Below are 17,590 nucleotides of genomic sequence, written 5' to 3'. Positions count from 1 at the left end.
TACTCAGAGACCGCTTGTAGTGTCCCTGTACATCCTCCCACGTGCACTCAGCGCTCACTCTTTTCCTCGTTCTATTCCCCTTTTCCTTACCTCCAGTGTAGGGCAGAAAACCGGACGTTCGTCTGGTTGACCTCCCTGTTTTTCCTCTCCTTGCTCTCTCTCTCTCTCAGTGACCCAAGTTGGTCCGATGGTTGGTTTCAAACCCTGTTTCCTTAGCACAGCCGGCCCAATGCTCTGACCATTCGACCATGGACTACACAGTGACCCAGGTTGGTAGGAAAACCATTCGTTGTCGTCTTGCTTCTGTTAGCCTCAGCCTTCCATTATATTTCTGACTGTCTCAATTCAGCCCTAAGTCGGAGCGCCGTAGTGTCTGTGCCCACTGTTTTACTCATACTGCCGCCTCCGGTGTGAGAGAACACGTGCATACGACAGACGGCAATCCTGTATATGATACGAAACGGCACATAAATGCGATGACGTATACGGGAAAAAATCCGAGGAGACCTAAGCACTCCTTATGAGTTGTGAATGCGAAAGCATTAATGTCCAATTGAACGCCGCTGAGTGGTCCTTCGAGTTATGAACTCTTCGCGGGTGAGCGAGCACGTTGAGACAGTTGACGCGCTTTGATATGACCTTAACGAGGCGCAGTTAGACCTGTGGTGCTGCTGCAAAAAGCCTCGTAGCTTTGCGGGGTAACCAACCTACATGAACTTCTACATGAAACCGAGCTACAGACGCCGCCGGCATTTTCACTCAATGAGGTATATGAGGCTTTGTATCAAAAAGTCGCAGTTTCGCACGAACGGCGAAGCATCGATTGCGATAGCAAATTAGTAGACAGCTATACGAAATACGGATAGTAACTTTATCGGCCGTATTAACTTGTAAACATTCGCTTACTAAACACATTAACAAGCATGGTGTCATGGGCGCACAAGTAAACATGAAGACATCGCACTCGATGACAGCGCACACTCGCTTTCAAAACGCAGGCGTGAGCAAGGGCGGCTGTAGCAGCGAGCGAATTGACCTTTGTACTGCCTCTCACTTCAACGCAGACTAAGCGGCGATAACACAGCGCACGCGATGCTATCAGTACTCGGCGCACTCTGTCCCCCACTCTAAAAACGGTTGCACCCTTTGGGGCGTATTTTTGCCACAGAACAATAATCGTCATCTGACTTGCGTGGCCTTCCTTTCTTTAACGCTGTGCGCCCGGCACTTCTCGGTCACGAACGACAAGAGCGTTATCAGCGTGACACAGCGTTCTCGACAGGAAAGTAGCAAGTGCAGAGTTTTCAAGATAGGAAACGCACGCAAGACAGATGACAATTATTGTTGTATGACAAAAATGCACCCCAAAGGGTGCAACTGTTTTTAGAGTGTCCATGGCAGATCGCTTTCAAGATAGAGCCCGCGAGGCCGCGTCATACGCAGCCGCTGCAGGAACTGCTATCGCAATAAACCAAATGGCGAATAGAATCACATACCGCGATTGATACGAAAATCACCTGGACTGCTCGAATAAGCGTGATGCTGTGAAATAAAACACACCCCATGAACGGAACGAATAATCATCGCATGAGTCCTCTTGTAGCCAATCGTATTAAAGGAAAAGCGTACAAATGCTCTCCTGCGCAGATAACTTCTGAGCGAGCAACACCTGTCGGGTTGGTCAATGTACCTCGATTCTAACGGCACGTAAAATATCCATGTCGCCATGAAGATTTTCCGTTAGATCCAGACGGTATTAGATTTTTGCTTATAGAAAACGAAGACCTATTGCCGTTTGACCTTACTACGCTAACAGGCCTCCACTGCTTATGACGCTCCCGCATGGCAGGGTTTTATTGCAAGCCGAATGCATGGCCCACACGAATCTATTTTCGAGAATGCATATCCAGATTTGCAGAAATTCAGAAACCACAAGAATGTGTGTCTACGTCGCTGTCTAGGGTAGAACGTTTAACAGCGCTCAGATAATTCTAAAATATTGTCAGTCCAGTAAGGTTGACAATTTTTGTTGTAACTTCACTGGTTTATCGTGATTTGCCAATCATTGGTCGCTTTTTGATTTAAGATGTACAAAAGATAGTATTAATAAAAACGATGTTGACCTAATGTTTAGAGCATCTGGCTGTCCCCCAAGGTTCGTTCCCATCATCGGGCACCTAATGCCATTTTTTAATGTATGAGCTACTCTGCAAGCGATGAGCAGCAGCCACGGTCAGGAAAGTCTGGGAGGGTTCCTAAAGAAAGCATCGCTTTAAAGGTAAGTGGACCAACAGCGCATTTTTCCCACAAGGTTGACGGCGCATATCTAGAAACCGATGCCATTCTCAGAATTTGCTACAAGTCTATATACCTTGCAAATTAACCAGCTAAAATTCGTAAATTGTAATATGTGCCCGTGAAGTAATCAGTAAAAAAAACTTCACTAGTGAAATTGTTTTGATTAGTTGATGGCAAGTTTTGATTTCTCGTGAAAGTAATCTCTGCCTCCTTGCGCAATACAGTTGAAGCATCGCAACTGGGCTATCTGCCATAGTTAATTTTTCAAATTTTGCTAGAACAACTAAATTGTGGGGTTTTACGTGCCAAAACCACGATCTGATTATAAGGCACGCCGTAGTGTGGGACTGCGGAATAATTTGGACCACCTGGGGTTCTTTAACTTCCACCTAAATCTAAGTACATAGGTGTTTTCGCGTTTCGAAGCGTAGTATTTTCTTTTAATTTCTGCATGGTCTAAGAACACCCCGTGTGTAAATGAGCCGATGGGTATTTGCCCAGTAATTGCCATGAGTGTCATCACCTGCCATATTTTCATAACGTGGTTGTATTGTTATGTGTTTTCTATGCCTCTTGTGTTCTTATTATTGTTGAATGAACCTGGTTGCTTTATAACGACTGCCTACATTGCAACAAATTGTTGAAACTAGCAGTTTGCTTCGTTCTTTTCATTTCTCGTCCTTTTCTAGTTCATGCTTGACTCAGCTACTGACAGTCCACCGCATTGACAAAGGTAGGAATCAAAAAGTGGTCATGGAAAAGACATCTCTCTCGAGTAATGCCAGCGGACCATGTACCATCTGATAGCATGCACCGAAGTACACGAACTTAATACGTGTTTTCAAGAATAAGCCTAAAATAGACGGACAAGAAAGCCAGCGGGACCCTGAGGGCTACACTCACTACTGACTTATTTCAGAGAACAAGGTACCGATCAAGCACGAGCTCCCATCTAGAGGTACTCTCTTATCAAACCTCGTGAGTATAATGATTTCACGTCCAAAATTTTATTTCGAAAGAGGATAGAGATACTGTGGTATCACTGATACAAACAGCGCCTTCTTTCTTTATGTGGTATTAGCGAAGTGTAGTATTTTTGTTCCTACCCAATATTCTGATCTCACGCAGTCATGGTTCACACGTGCATGTGTCGCTGTTCCTCTGCTAAATGGGCACCACCGCTATGCTTAGATAACCGGCGTTCCAGCGCACGCTAATGATTGCAGTCGTGCTAGACGAAGTATAACGGCCCGTCGTCTTCCCTTGGCATTTCTCTTTTAAGCTACGTTTTTCTTGAACTGTGAATGCACTCGTCCAAAAAGTGCTGCTGCACTGTACGTACGTGTAATTTGTTCACGGGTGCAGGAAAATAGTTGAAGCTCCTCATGCCGCATAGAAGTGCGGAGTTTAGGAAAACGAAAAGTTTTAATTCCACCATGGCAGGCGAAGTGACGTTTCAAGTTAGTTGTTACCCGCCGCGGCGCCTTAGCGGCTATGGTGTTGCGTTGCTAAGAACGAGGTCGCGGGATCAAATCCTGGCCACGGCGGCCGCATTTCTATGGGGGCGGAATGCAAAAACGCCCGTGTCCCGTGCATTTGGGGACCGTTAAAATCCCTTGGTGATCAAAATTATTCCGGAGTTCCCCACTACGGCGTGCCTCATAATCAAATCGTGCTTTTGGCACGTAACACCCCAGAATTCAATTCAAATTAGCTGTTGGAATAATTATCGAAGTTGGAAATATTTAGAGTTCAAATCACCGTAAAGATTTTATACAGGAACACTGCATTGGTTATGCATTCTTAATGACGACCCGGGCATGCGCAGTGAACGACGCTTACCCTGCACTGCAGGCGCCGTCGATTCCATCTTGTTCGCTGCGTCACCATTCTCGGACGTGGCGGCAGGGACGCTCCAGGTTTCGGTGTGGGGTACACAGGCAGGAAAATGATCGCTCCACACACCATCGACGAGGCAGTGAATTAAAGATTTCCCTTGTAGACGGTACCCTTCTTGACAATAGAACTCGTAGGATCCTCTGCTTATTTGCTTCTTCACTAGATGTTGCACTGTCGGTATCGGGGGGCACCCATTGACATCTGATTCTAGGGAAAAACAGGAAATAAAGATGAGTGTCACATGACGCATATTAGAGTATTTCGGTTTTCCGCGCATCAATCGAAGCACGATCAACTTCCAGAAAGGGGCCCACTCTTACTAATCACAATTCGGAAAGGATGTTATCGTTGCGCTTAAAGGAGTTTCATTCAGGGGAAATGGCCGACCTCGATGTGTCCTAAAGTCATAGTCGCATGTCTTGAACAGGTAGTAAAAACTATGTCTCTTTTCATGCTTCTCCAGAAGTGCTCGTACTGGCGAAACCGGTCGACGCTGTGTAACTCGAAACAGTGTTTTACAAGTACATACAATGCTTTCATTAACTACCATGCAGAGAATTACACACAGCGAGAATTGAGGATGCGATGTCTTAAAGGGTGGAGGAAGCCCAGCAAACACCCTACTTTTATTATCTTAATTCCGCTGCGTCTCACGGACGTTCTACACGAGCGAAGTCGGAGCGTGTCGCAGACACTCACTGCCCCCTGCACACAGCAACACAAAACCACCACATGCAGCAGAAGCTGTCAAAGACAGGGCTCTTGCTTGTAACATGGTTGTGAATCCACCCGCGATGATCGTCGTTGCTTGGTTAAGAGGCTTAGCAATGTTTCATATAGTGTTGTTGACATGCATAAATCCATTTGTTACGCTTCACATGCATTTAGACAGTTTAATTTCTCTGTGTGTGTTTGCTATAGTAACAGCCCATCTGTTGTAAGCTGCATGGGCCGATCCCGGAGCCCGTGCAGTAGCAGTGCAAGGGCCAAACACGGAGTCTCCGATTCGTGTAACGTATAAATTCGTACCACGACAACCCATGAACGCCGCATATACTGGCTCCTCCATAAAATTACTCTTTAATTTTCTCTTTTAATCTTCAAAACGGTTAGGTACAGCGTGAAGCTGTAGATACAACATCCGCCATACCTGTCCAATCAAGTACGACCATGTCGTCTCTAATCTGTGTGTTAAATTCTTGTGCCAATCAGTCCAATGATATGATGTGGCTGGACGAGGTGGGGTTCAGTGCAGACGGTTACAAGTACGAAGTTGGGCATAGATGACAAAAACGCGATATAAATATATTTACACACATAAGATTGTGATATTGGGGTTCTTAGAATGGACTTTAAAAGTATTAAATAGCGCCCTGTGGCGGCTCCAGTGACCATCAAAGTCCTTATAGGAGGGTCTCCTAGTTCTTTGTAATTCCGTGTCGTGCCTAAAAAGCAGTCGGAAATCAATGTCTTGTGGTTGGTATCTTGTTATTGGCAGGCATTTCCGTTATTCTGTCTTGCTACCTTCCTTATCTGGGACGTTTTCCACTTTTTCCACTCCGTTTCTTCTTTATTATAGCGTAAGCTGTCATGGGCTCCTTTTAACAGCGGTTTCGGTCGGCGATGATGTCCGCCGCCGCCGGCGGTGTCCGGTGTCCGTAGCAGCTATCGCCGAGAATGAGCTATCACCGCGTTCGAGCCCGGGTTCGAACCCGGACTCGCTGCCTGGGAGTCAGCTACTCTACCACTGAGCCACACAGCGCTTCGTAGAATCCAACGAAAAAATGCCCTATAAATGCGCCCTAGCGCGCGAGGAAACAAGCGATGAGATATGCGCGCCGCGTAGCGTCGATACGTGCACACTGTATACATGCATTCGCATATTATTACACCATGTGGCACGCCATGTAGCAGATGCACAGGTAGCGGTACAAGGTAGAAGGTTTGAGGAAGGAAAAAAAGTTTAACGATATGTATCCAAAAATTATAGCAAAAATATAAATTCTGTACCTGATCAAATAAATCTGGCTAGGTGACTTCGTCCCCGCCGCGTTTCGAAGGGGATTCCAGTAAATAATAATAATAATCATCATTCGGTCTCTAGGTGACTGTTTGTCAGTACTTTGTTTTAAAGAGGATGCCAATAATTCCATAATCATTATCATCTTCATTAGCACCGTAGCGTGCCTCTGTCATGCGGTGTGAGAAGTGCGCCGCGTAGCGTCGTTACGTGCACACTTTATATTTTAGTTGCATATTAATAGACAAGGAAGCACGCCATATATAGCAGTTACATAGGTAGTTGTACAACCTGACTGTCACCATCCCGTTTCAAAGGGAATGCCATTAAATCATCATCATCATCATTTAGCATCGTATCGTGCCATTTGTCACGCGATGTGACATGCGCGCCGCGTAGCGTCGATACGTGCCAACATTGCATTGCAGTTGCGCTATATTTCAACAGGTATCCCGACATGCATCAGTTGCATGCTGCATGTAGCTGGTTGTGCTTAACTCAAGTAGTCTAGGTGATTATTTGTCACCACCCCGTTTCCAAGGGGATGCCAATAAATCATCATCATCATCATCATCATCAAGGAGCACTACATCGTGCCACGGGTCAAGGGATGTGACATGTGCGCCATGTAGTCTCGATGCCTGTGTTTACTATTTGGTACACGTTATGGCGCCTCCTCGCAATGTACGAACCCGTGCTGAAGAAGCAAATAGTAGAACTAAGCGCGCGGCTGCAACCAGTATTGCGACTCGGGGTCGAGGACGAGAGACGGACTCTTGGAGCTGACGAAGAGGAGACGAAAAGGTTTATACAGTATGTACAGATATAGCAGGTAATAGCATACAAATAGCAGTAAGAGCGCACCAGACCGACGGGGCGGCTGGTGGCGACTCTTCCACACAATGGGTCGGTTTTGCCTTAAATCTCTTTTTGGCTCCTCGTCGGCAGGAACGAGGCGGGGCGGGTGCTTACGTCACCCGCGTCGCATTCTTCTTTCGTTGCGGAGAAGGCCTGGTGCTGCTTGAAGTCACTCGCGTCGCATTTTTGTTTCGTCGCGGGACTAGTCGTGGTGCTCAGAAGAACGCAAAGGTCGCTCGTCACCTCGATGAAGGCACGCGGTGGCACAACACCAGGCAACGTCGGGCTCAGCAGACCGGCGCAAGCCACAGCTCGCCGTCGACGCCAGGCAGGTAGTTCAATTTGTTCTCATAAAGACGACGAGAAGAGACTTCGCCGCTAAGACCCTGTAGTGCTTGGTGCAGAAAACTGAACTCCTATGGAGCCGCTTCTCCAGCTTACGCTGTGACTGTGCTGCATGTGCTGCGCAGGCTTGTGACTTTTTCTGGGAGGCTTCGAACTTGAGTGAAATTAGCGTGCCGAAAACGCAGCAGGATAATGGGTGTCTTGCGGCTGATACCTGGGTGGCCGCAGGTATTTCCGGTATGCAGTCTTGCTGCCTTCTTTATTTGGGACGCTTTGTATTGGAATGCAATTACCTTGCCTAAAACTCTGGGGGACAATGAGTGTCTTGCCGCTGGTCGCTTGCTGGCCGAAGTCATTTCCTTTATGCAGTCTTGCTCCCTTCTTTATCTGGGACTTTTCGCACTTTAGTGCCATTACCTTTCCTAAAAGACTGCGGGACAATGAATGTAACTATGTTGCGAGTCAGTGCTGTGTGTCTACTTCTGTCCACCCTGTCTACTTCTCGCTGTACGCACAGGCCTGATTGCCAAAGGCATTTCTGCTATGCTGTCTTGCTCCCTTCTTTAACTGAGACGGTTTGCACTTGAGTGCAATTACCTTGCCTAAAATGCTGCGGGACAATGAGTGTCCTGCGGCTGGTCTCTTGCTAGCCGCAGGGATTTCTTTTATGCTGTACGCTGTCTTGCTGCCTTATTCATCTGTGATGTTTGGGGAATTGAGTGCAATCACCTTTCCTAAAATTCTGCGGGACAATGAGTGTCTTGCGGCTGATCTCTGGATGGCCGCAGGTATTTATGGTATGCAGTCCTGCTGCCTTTATATGGGACACTTCGCAACTGAATGCAATTATCCTGCTTAAAAGGCTACAGGACTATGCGAGTCTTGCAGCTGGTCTCTCGATGGCCGCAGGCATTTGCGGTATGTTGTCGCGTGGCTGTCAGGTCAGCGACGCAGATTAAGAAATCACTTGAAATTGGCTCCTTTTGAAAACTGATCAACGTATAATTTTATACCTCAAAAGTTGCTTTAATTCCTATTGTGAATCATACGCTTTCGTTCCAAATATCTGCCGCTTAACAATTTTTCTGTTTTAATACCATTTGTAAAATTTCCTCTTTTTCGGTGACTTCCTCTTTTATCCTCTTGCTTACCCAGCCATCTTCAATCGCCAGATTCTTAGGAAATCCGCCGCAGAGTGTCAATCGCATCGAATCAGCAGCCCCGAGTGAATGATTGTGCTGCCGATCTCCACTAGGATGTTTACTTAAGCAATAAGATTGTTCCTCGCTTCTCACTTCATATTCTTTGGATTCCAGCCAAGGAAAGTACGGCTGTGATTCTACTACCACAGAGTAATGCGTTGCCTGCTAATACAATGTTGCATTGTAACTTTACTTTCATAGATTACAAAATGGTATGAACAGGTCAAATTTAAAGTAGCATCATGAATTCTAAATTGATTTTACGATTACAGTTCAACATGAAGACTATTGGAAAATTACCGAATTCTGCCCCATTAAGCGGTTTGTGCGGAGAAGGTTTTTTTTTTTTTTTTGGGGGGGGGGGGGGGGGGGGGGGGGGGGGGGGGGTAACTGTAGACGTCTGGTTGAACGGAAAAACAAGAAAAAAAATCACCGCTTAAGCACTCCGTACAGATGGTTAACCAGCGAAGCTGAAACGGGAGGCCACGGTGTTTATGACTGGGTTAATCTCGACGGTTCATTAAAGTATTTCTCCATTCTTGGTCACGTATTTATGTTTCTTAATGAGGTTACACACACGTTCGGCTGCGACGGAGCGAACGACGTCACTGACATTATGCTCGCAGTCCACCGTTGTCGCTTGCGTTCGATGTTTTGAGCTTGCTCGGCGGCGTGGTTAGCAGCATTCGCACGCCATTGCCGCTTGCGATTCTTCGAAATTAAATTGCTTAAAAATTCAATGTGTCCGTTACGTAAGACAATGAATGGCTCATACCCCTTTAAGCAATGGCTCATACCCCCTTAAGCCATGGCTCATACCCCCGTAAACGCTGCCTCCGCATTACGACGACAGAAGAGAAGTGAAATTATTCGCTAGAATGATGCGCGGCACCGGAGCCAGCTGTGGAAGAAGACGACGACGACGAACGCGGGAGCAGTGGCACGAGCGCGTGCCGAACACGAGAACGAGTGCAACCCGAGGGGCGCCAACGAGCCAGGTGCAGAAGACGACGACGACGCTTGAGCGAATGCTGATGATGATAGTTTTCTGTACACAGGCGACGGACAGACGATTTTTCGTTTCGCCTAGCAATATAAAGCTTCGCTTTAAAATGCTTGTCGCAGGTCCCATATTAGGGTTCTTTAATTTTTTCGACACAGCAAGCCAACTCCATGACTTTCAAAATTTACTACATCCCCTGTGGGCTGCTTCGATGGTCGCCTCAAAGCTCCTACGTACGCGAAGCCTACATACACTGAATGCCTCCGGTCAAACCGAAGTCGCCGAGAAAAAATTCACGGCCGTCACAGTCCTCCCTGTATGTTCCGTTGTCGCAGTGTACATCTTTCGAGGAGTTTTTCCGGACTCGCTCATTTTCACCATGCATGCCACCAGTAATCCGAACGGCCACTCTGAATGAATTTGCCAGATTGCAGGGGCACAATGCGACAACATTTGCTGAAATGTGCAGAGTGGCGTTCAAGTAAAGATCAATCTTTACCTGTTTATGTATTCATTCGAATGTATGACTGGGGTTGCTAGCTAATGTGGAGGGACACATTGCAGTGAAGCTGTCTAGCGCTGCTAAGCCTATGCTTTTTGAAATGTGTTCAAAATGCCAGAGATGGCGTAAAGATTCCTTAAAGACCAACTGGGCATGCACAGTGCATGACACTCACCTGGCACAGCAGGCGCCGGCTCCATCTGCTTCGCAGGGTCATCATACTTGTACTGGGTGGTACGAACACTCGAGGTTTCGGTGGGGAGTTCACAGGTAGGAAAAGGATCGCTCCATAAACCTTGACCAAGGCAGTGAACTGTAGATTTTCCTTGTCGAATGTACCCTTTTTGGCAATGGAACTGGATGACACCTCTACTTTTTTCCCTCCAGAAACGATTTGGCTCTGTTGGGATCTGTGGACACCTGTAGAGAGCTTGTTGAAAGGCAAGAAAGAAAGATAGCTGTCACAGGCCCATTTAGGGTACTTTAATTTTTTTTACACAGCAAGCCAAGTAAGAGGAACTTCAACAATCGGGATCCACTCCAACAACCACCAATTCGGAACGGATGTAATCTTTGCACTTCCAAGAACTTTCAGTGAGAATGGCCCTACTCAAGATATCCTAAAGAAGGTTGTGGTATTACTTGAAAAAAAAAAGAAAAACACTGTGTTTGTCTCTACGCAATTCTGAACGACTCGTACTGGCGGAACCAGTGGTCCCTTTGTAACTAAATACAGCGTCACAAAAGAGTGGTGCATAATAAACTGTAAACAGCATTATATAAAAGTGGTGTCTAATACAGAAGGTTTTTTTTTTTTGCTTAAGATATATTGTTATCTTTTAGTGAGTTGCAGAGTTGTAAACTTCGTACTTGATTTCTTTTTAATCTTGGAATTTTCATGTACTGCTCAAAACATTGACAGCATAAATTGAAATTGAACTTCCTACAGCTACTAAATTTTAGCTTCTTCTCTAAAATGCAACAAAACTAATAAATTACATGCAATGGATGACGAGCAAAACGACTTATCCCCATGTATTTAAGATGGAAGCTCCTGAGGTAAATATTGCTCTTAATAAGTGTCCATTTCTAGTGTGTTTTGCTGATGTTCGCTCATCAGCACACTTCCGTATATGTTAATGCATGACCGAAGTGGCATGCTTATATTTTGGTGCGGCCTCCAAGCCTTGGGATATCGTTCATCTTTCCTGGGAAACTAAAGCACTCTCTATGGTGCAGTATATTACCATGCCGGAATGGAAAGGCAGAAAGGAAGAAATGAACTCTTCACCAGCACCCCAACAACCTAGTTGAGTGCCATCGCGCACTGCCACCAGAAGATCTATCAAAAACTTCTTGACCAAATCAAACATTTTTCACGGTGGCGAGAATGGAACCACCAAGTAGGACATAGAAAATGTGCTAATGACGACGATGATCATTTGATTGCCATCCTCTTCGAAACGGGACGGCGACCAATGATCCCCTAACCTGCTTGATCTAATCAGGCTTTACTACATCTATCGCAGCCTAACATTCTGCCAATCTCTTCTTGATCTTTTGTTTATTCGTTAAAACCTCTACCTCTATATTGCACAGTCACCAACAGGCCTGCAAAGACTCCGGTTCTATCAATAACTTCAGCACTTTTTCCCCAACAATACTCTAAATGTTTCTTACTTAACTCGACTGATGACCAGTTATCCGCTTTGAATCGCAACGTTCCTGGAAGGTGGGCGGGAGAATATCTTGGGGTTTCATTCATACGCGCTGAGTCGTTTACATATTTTTGCTGCAGCATACCCATGCCTCATCTTCATGCGAATGTTTGCTCTGGTATATTTTGTCCTCGGGCAGTCAGCCCGGGCCTCAAATAGCAATGCAATGCCGTTTGTGTTATCGTACACAGTTTTCCTCCGGATTTCTTTCTTGCCGAAATTGTACAGATCCATGGTTCGTCCTATTCCACAAGACCTAATTCCTGGTCTACTCTACTGCCGCAACATAGTCTGCCAATGTCACAAAATAAGTTTATGCATAATAAATAGTCAGTTATCTAACGTCTACATATTCTTCCAGTAATATTTTTGAAATGAACAGTTCAGGGCTCAAAGAGAGCAGTGTTGTTCAGCTCTTTATCTAGCAGGTAAATTAACTTATCTGTCGAGTTTAAATACAGATAGCATCACATTTGGCCCTTATGAGAGTAAATGTAGCATTTCCGGATTACGTTTTTGCAACCAACGAATTTTGACACGCATGTAGAAACGCCAACAGTAAATAACGTCCGGTAAATAACCTTACTTAGATTTAGGTGCGCGTTACAGAACCCCAGGTGGTCCAAATTATTCCATTGTGCCCCACTACGGCGTGCCTCATAATTAGATCGTGTTTTTGGCACCTAAAACCCCATAATTTAATTCATTAACTAAGGAATTGCAATCGTAATGCTGCTTACGCGAAGAAAGGGAGCACAGGGAGGTCTAAGGTCTCTTTTTTTCAATCAACGAAACATGGACTATACGTTGAAAACGGCTGGTATTTAGCATAATGCCATTCCCATTCCCATTCCCAAAGCCAGTTCACGTTCGAACACAAGCAAATCTGTTGTTAAGTCAACCATCTGCTCAACACATGTTCTGATTGTAGCTTAAACAGATTCAGACCGCAAAATAATAGCATGTACATCCATCACTGTCACTTTCCGAAGCAAACACAGCCTGTTCTTAACCTCACTGCGCATCTAAAAAAAGAAATAAGAAAGTGAAAAGAAAGAAAACGCAATTCCGGCTACTTGTTAAGAAACTGACGAATTAGAGGCTGAATTCACACAGATTTTAGTTCATACACTGTCTGCTAATGGTAGGCTACCTTAGCTAATACGTCCGACAAACGATTGGCTACTACCTGTTCTTACTGTAGTGCGACGATTTATTAGACGGCAATGACGTCTCACACAATCGAGATAGTCCACGAACGCTGATCGCGTGCACAGCGGCAGATGCAAGAGCGCTTCTTCTTCTTCACTACAATGGCCCCCGAGAGAGAAGATTAGCCACCCTGGCGACTTACGGCGTAGGTAGGATCAGGGGGTCATAGTATGGCTTAAGTCGGCTGACATGAACCGTGTCACGCCCGCGATGTCTAAGGTCGTGTGATGGCGTCACAGGCTCGACAACGTATAGTTGACGGCGGAGGTACGGTTGATGACGCGGTAAGGGCCATCATAGCGTGCAAGAAGTTTGGTTGAAAGGCCAGGGCTGTGAGGTGGGATCCACAACCAAACAAGGGAACCAGGCGGAAAATGTGGTGTAGGCACGTTACTGTCATGCCGCAGCTTTTGGCGGCCTTGAGCGGCGGTCGTAAGGGTACGGGCGAGCTGCCTACAGTCCTCTGCGTATTTGGCGGCTTCAGACACTGGCGTACATTCAGAAGCGTCGGGTCGGTATGGGAGCAGCGTGTCCATTGTACACGAGGGCTCGCGGCCATATAACAGAAAGAATGGCGAAAAGCCAGTGGTAGCTTGTCTGGCCGTATTATAGGCATACGTTACGAACGCCAAAACAGTGTCCCAGTTACTGTGATCCGAGGCAACGTACATAGTCAACATGTCACCGAGTGTGCGGTTGAACTTCTCTGTCAAGCCGTTCGTTTGCGGATGGTAGGCGGTAGACTTGCGGTGAACGATGTTGCATGCAGCGAGAAGGGCTTGTATTACTTCGGACAAGAACACGCCCCCAGTCGCTGAGCAGTTCGCGTGGTGCTCCATGTCGAAGAACGAAGTTCCGCAAGATGAAGAAGGCAACTTCGCGCGCAGAGGCCGCCGGGAGTGCGGCAGTCTCGGCGTAGCGCGTCAAGTGGTCGACACCTACAATTATCCATCGGTTACCCGAGGAACTGCAGGGAAGTGGTCCGTATAGGTCTACGCCGACGCGATCAAATGGCTGGGCCGGGCAGGGAAGCGGCTGTAACTCGCCAGGAGGGCACTGTTGAATTTTACGCCGTTGGCACGCCGTGCAAGCGCGCACGTACTGGCGCACGAAGTGATACATGCTGTACCCGTAGAAACGCTGCCTCAGCCGAGTATACGTTTTCAGAACGCCGGCGTGACAATTATGAGGAGCAGCATGGAAATAAGCGCATATGTGAGTACGCATGTGTCGTGGTATCACAAGCAGCCATTTGTGACCATCAGGCAAATAGTTTCTGCGGTAAAGGACGTTGTCGCGAACAGCAAAGTGAGCGGCTTGGCGACGAAGTGTTCGAGAAGAGGGTGTGACGGATGGATCGTGGAGGAAATTCAGCATAGCGGAAAGCAGGGGATCCTTACGCTGCTCGTCCGGCATATCAGCGATGTTGATGGTCGACATGGATGCGAAAGGCGTTGACACTGAAGCCACATCGGAAGGTATCGGCGATCGGGAAAGCGCATCGGCGTCAGAGTGCTTTCTGCCTGATCTGCAGACAACGCGGATGTCATATTCTTGTAAGCGAAGTGCCCAGCGGCCGAGGTGACCTGACGGATCTTTCAACGAAGACAGCCAGCAAAGGGCGTGGTGGTCGGTAACAATGTCAAAAGGGCGTATAGGTATGGACGAAATTTGACGAGAGCCCAAATAATGGCCAAGCACTCCTTTTCTGTCACAGAGTAGTTGGCTTCTGCCTTATTTAGAGTGCGGCTCGCATATGCGACGACGTACTCGTCGTAGCCGTCTTTCCGTTGGGCTAGGACTGCACCAAGTCCGATGCCGCTGGCGTCCGTGTGTAGCTCTGTGGGCGCTGTGGGATCGTAGTGTCGAAGAATCGGCGGCGAAGTAAGTAGGCGACGTAGTTGCTTAAAGGCTTCGTCACACGAATTTGACCACGCGGAGATGCCGCCGCTAGCGGTAAGCAAATTGGTCAGTGGTGCGATGATAGTTGCAAAATTGCGCACAAAACGCCGAAAATAAGAGCACAGCCCTATAAAGCTGCGGAGTGCCTTAAGAGTAGTGGGCATCGGAAATTCTGCGACCGCGCGAAGTTTGGCTGGGTCAGGAAGCACACCGTCCTTCGAAACAACGTGTCCCAATATTGTTAACTTGCGGGCAGCAAAACGGCACTTTTTGATGTTGAGTTGGAGGCCGGCAGAGGTGAGGCAGGTAAGTATATCACGCAAGCGAACGAGGTGCGTCGGGAATTCGGGCGAAAACACGACGATATCATCAAGGTAGCACAGACATGTTTTCCACTTGTAGTTACGAAGGATGGTGTCCATCATACGCTCGAAAGTAGCGGGCGCGTTGCAGAGCCCGAACGGCATTACGGTAAATTCGTACAAGCCGTCGGGCGTGACGAAATATGTCTTCTCACAGTCTTCTTCAGCCATCGGCACTTGCCAATAGCCGGAGTGAAGATCCAAGGATGAGAAGTACTCAGCGCCTTGTAGGGAGTCGAGGGCGTCATCTATCCGAGGCAGCGGATAGACATCTTTACGGGTTATCTTATTGAGCCGACGGTAATCCACACAGAAGCGTATTGAGCCGTCCTTGCGTACTAATACTACAGGAGACGCCTAAGGACTGTGGGAAGGCTGAATGACGCCACGGTGCAGCATATCGTCGACTTGCTCGGTAATTATCTGTCACTCGGCTGCCGACACGCGGTATGGTCGCTGGCGTAATGGTGGATGGGAACCAGTGTGGACGCTGTGAGTAACGGTCACCGTACGTCCCAGGGATGGTTGGTCGCAATCAAACGACGAGCGAAAATTCTGAAGAAGCGCGAGGACTTGCTGGCGGTACGGAGGTGGCAGATCGGCGTCCAAGGCACATTCAAGAACGTCTGATGACGAAGATGGCGACAATGATGATGATGATGATGATGATTCGCACAGCAAGGGAGAAGTGAGGGCGTCGAGCTCATAACAGGCCGTGTCGTCGGAAGTATCGAGAATGGGAAGCGGGTCAAGGGGCTGAACACGACCAAGTGATTCTCCGCGCAGTAAGGTCACAGGGGATTGATACGGGTTACACACAAACATAGCGGATATTCCAGATACAGTGTTCAGGACAGTAAACGGGAGAGGTAGAGCCTTGCGACGTAAAAAAATAGGCGACGGTGTAAAAAGCACCGTAGCGTCTGGCGCGGCGGAGCAAGATACGGGCACAAGAACGGCCATTTCGGGTGGTATGTCCGTATCGGACACAACGTGAGCTTGGCGGCTTTACTTGCGGAAGGGTCAGGCAGCGGGGAATCGGAAAGCGGGAAAAGCGCCAGTTCGGCCTGAGCACAGTCGATGATGGCACGATGGTGAGACAGGAAGTCCCAGCCGAGGATGATGTCATGTGAACATGAATGCAGTACGAAAAATTCAACAACATAAACAATGCCGGCAATGACCACCCTTGCGGTACATTGAGCAAGCGGTGCTACATGCTGCGCACTCGCGGTGCGCAGTAGCAAACCAGACAACGGCGTGGTGACCTTGTGGAGCTTACGACAAAGCTTTTCGTCCATTACAGAAACTGCAGCCCCAGTATCAATAAGCGCAATTGTGGCAGTTCCTTTGACCAAAACGTCCAGTAAATTGCGTGACGACTTTGCAGGCCTTGTAGAAGTCGCGAAGTTGGCAGTTCGTGCCTGCAGAACTGCAGCAACTAGTTTCCCTCGCTAGGTGACTGGCGACGACGTAAGGGGGAAAGCGAGCGACGACGCGGTGACGGAGAACGATGGTTGCCGAAAGGACGTCGAGGAGACGGCGAATACTCTGGGTTGGGATGCATGGAATGCCCGGTAGCATCATGGGTATAGCCATATCCAGGCGTTGCAACAGCAGGGTTAGCAGGTGGCATGCGACGATGGCAGAAGCGCGCGACATGGCCGGCGAAACCACAAGCGAAACAAATGGGTCGGTTGTCGCGTGTGCGCCAAGGGTTCTGAACTTGGCTTCGAGGCGGAATAGGAGGCGACGCGGGAGTAGGCACTGGTTGAGGTCGCATGGTCGCAGGAAACGCGAATGTCGGCGGCGCAGGCCGCGCTGCGACAGCGGCATAGGTCAGAGGTGCAGCCACGGGAGGACAGGGTTGAGCCAAAGGTAGCGATTCGGCAAGTTCCTCGCGAATGGCTCTTCTAATGGGAGCAGCCAGAGATGTGTCAGGCTGTAGAGGGCGATCGCTGAGAGGCAGCATAGAGAGTTGGCGTGCCACCTCCTCACGAATAAAATCCTTAATCTGAACGGAGAGTGAGGACTCGGGCGTGTTGTTGGAGGGAAGCGTGAGGCCCGAGAGAGAGTGGCCAAGTGCAACAGCGCTGCGCGCAAGGACCCTTTGTCGACGCAGCTCATCGAAGCTCTGGCAAAGAGTGACGACAGCAGCGACAGATGAAGGGTTTCGTGCGAGAAGCATTTGAAATGCGTCGTCCTCGATGCCCTTGAGGATGTGCTTCACCTTGTCCTCTTTACTCATGGTGAAATCGACGCGGGCGCA

The 17,590-nt window shown here is 47.9% G+C and overlaps 1 protein-coding gene across 1 annotated transcript in view; it reads right to left on the bottom strand.

Annotated features, from left to right (window-relative positions):
• Nucleotides 1-17,590, bottom strand: part of LOC119437491 (sushi, von Willebrand factor type A, EGF and pentraxin domain-containing protein 1) — a 256,678-nt gene that overhangs the window by 30,809 nt on the left and 208,279 nt on the right. The window contains exons 19-20 of the mRNA XM_037704501.2: nucleotides 10,303-10,557; nucleotides 4,141-4,404 (exon numbers count right to left, since the gene is read on the bottom strand). Of these exons, the coding sequence (XP_037560429.1) occupies nucleotides 4,141-4,404; nucleotides 10,303-10,557 (519 nt within the window). The remainder of the gene's footprint in view (nucleotides 1-4,140; nucleotides 4,405-10,302; nucleotides 10,558-17,590) is intronic.

This window comes from Dermacentor silvarum, chromosome 1 (genome assembly GCF_013339745.2).
Source record: "Dermacentor silvarum isolate Dsil-2018 chromosome 1, BIME_Dsil_1.4, whole genome shotgun sequence".
Taxonomy (NCBI): Eukaryota; Metazoa; Arthropoda; class Arachnida; order Ixodida; family Ixodidae; genus Dermacentor; species Dermacentor silvarum.
Note: the sequence above shows the minus strand (reverse complement) of the source record. Positions and strands in the feature narration are given on the sequence as shown.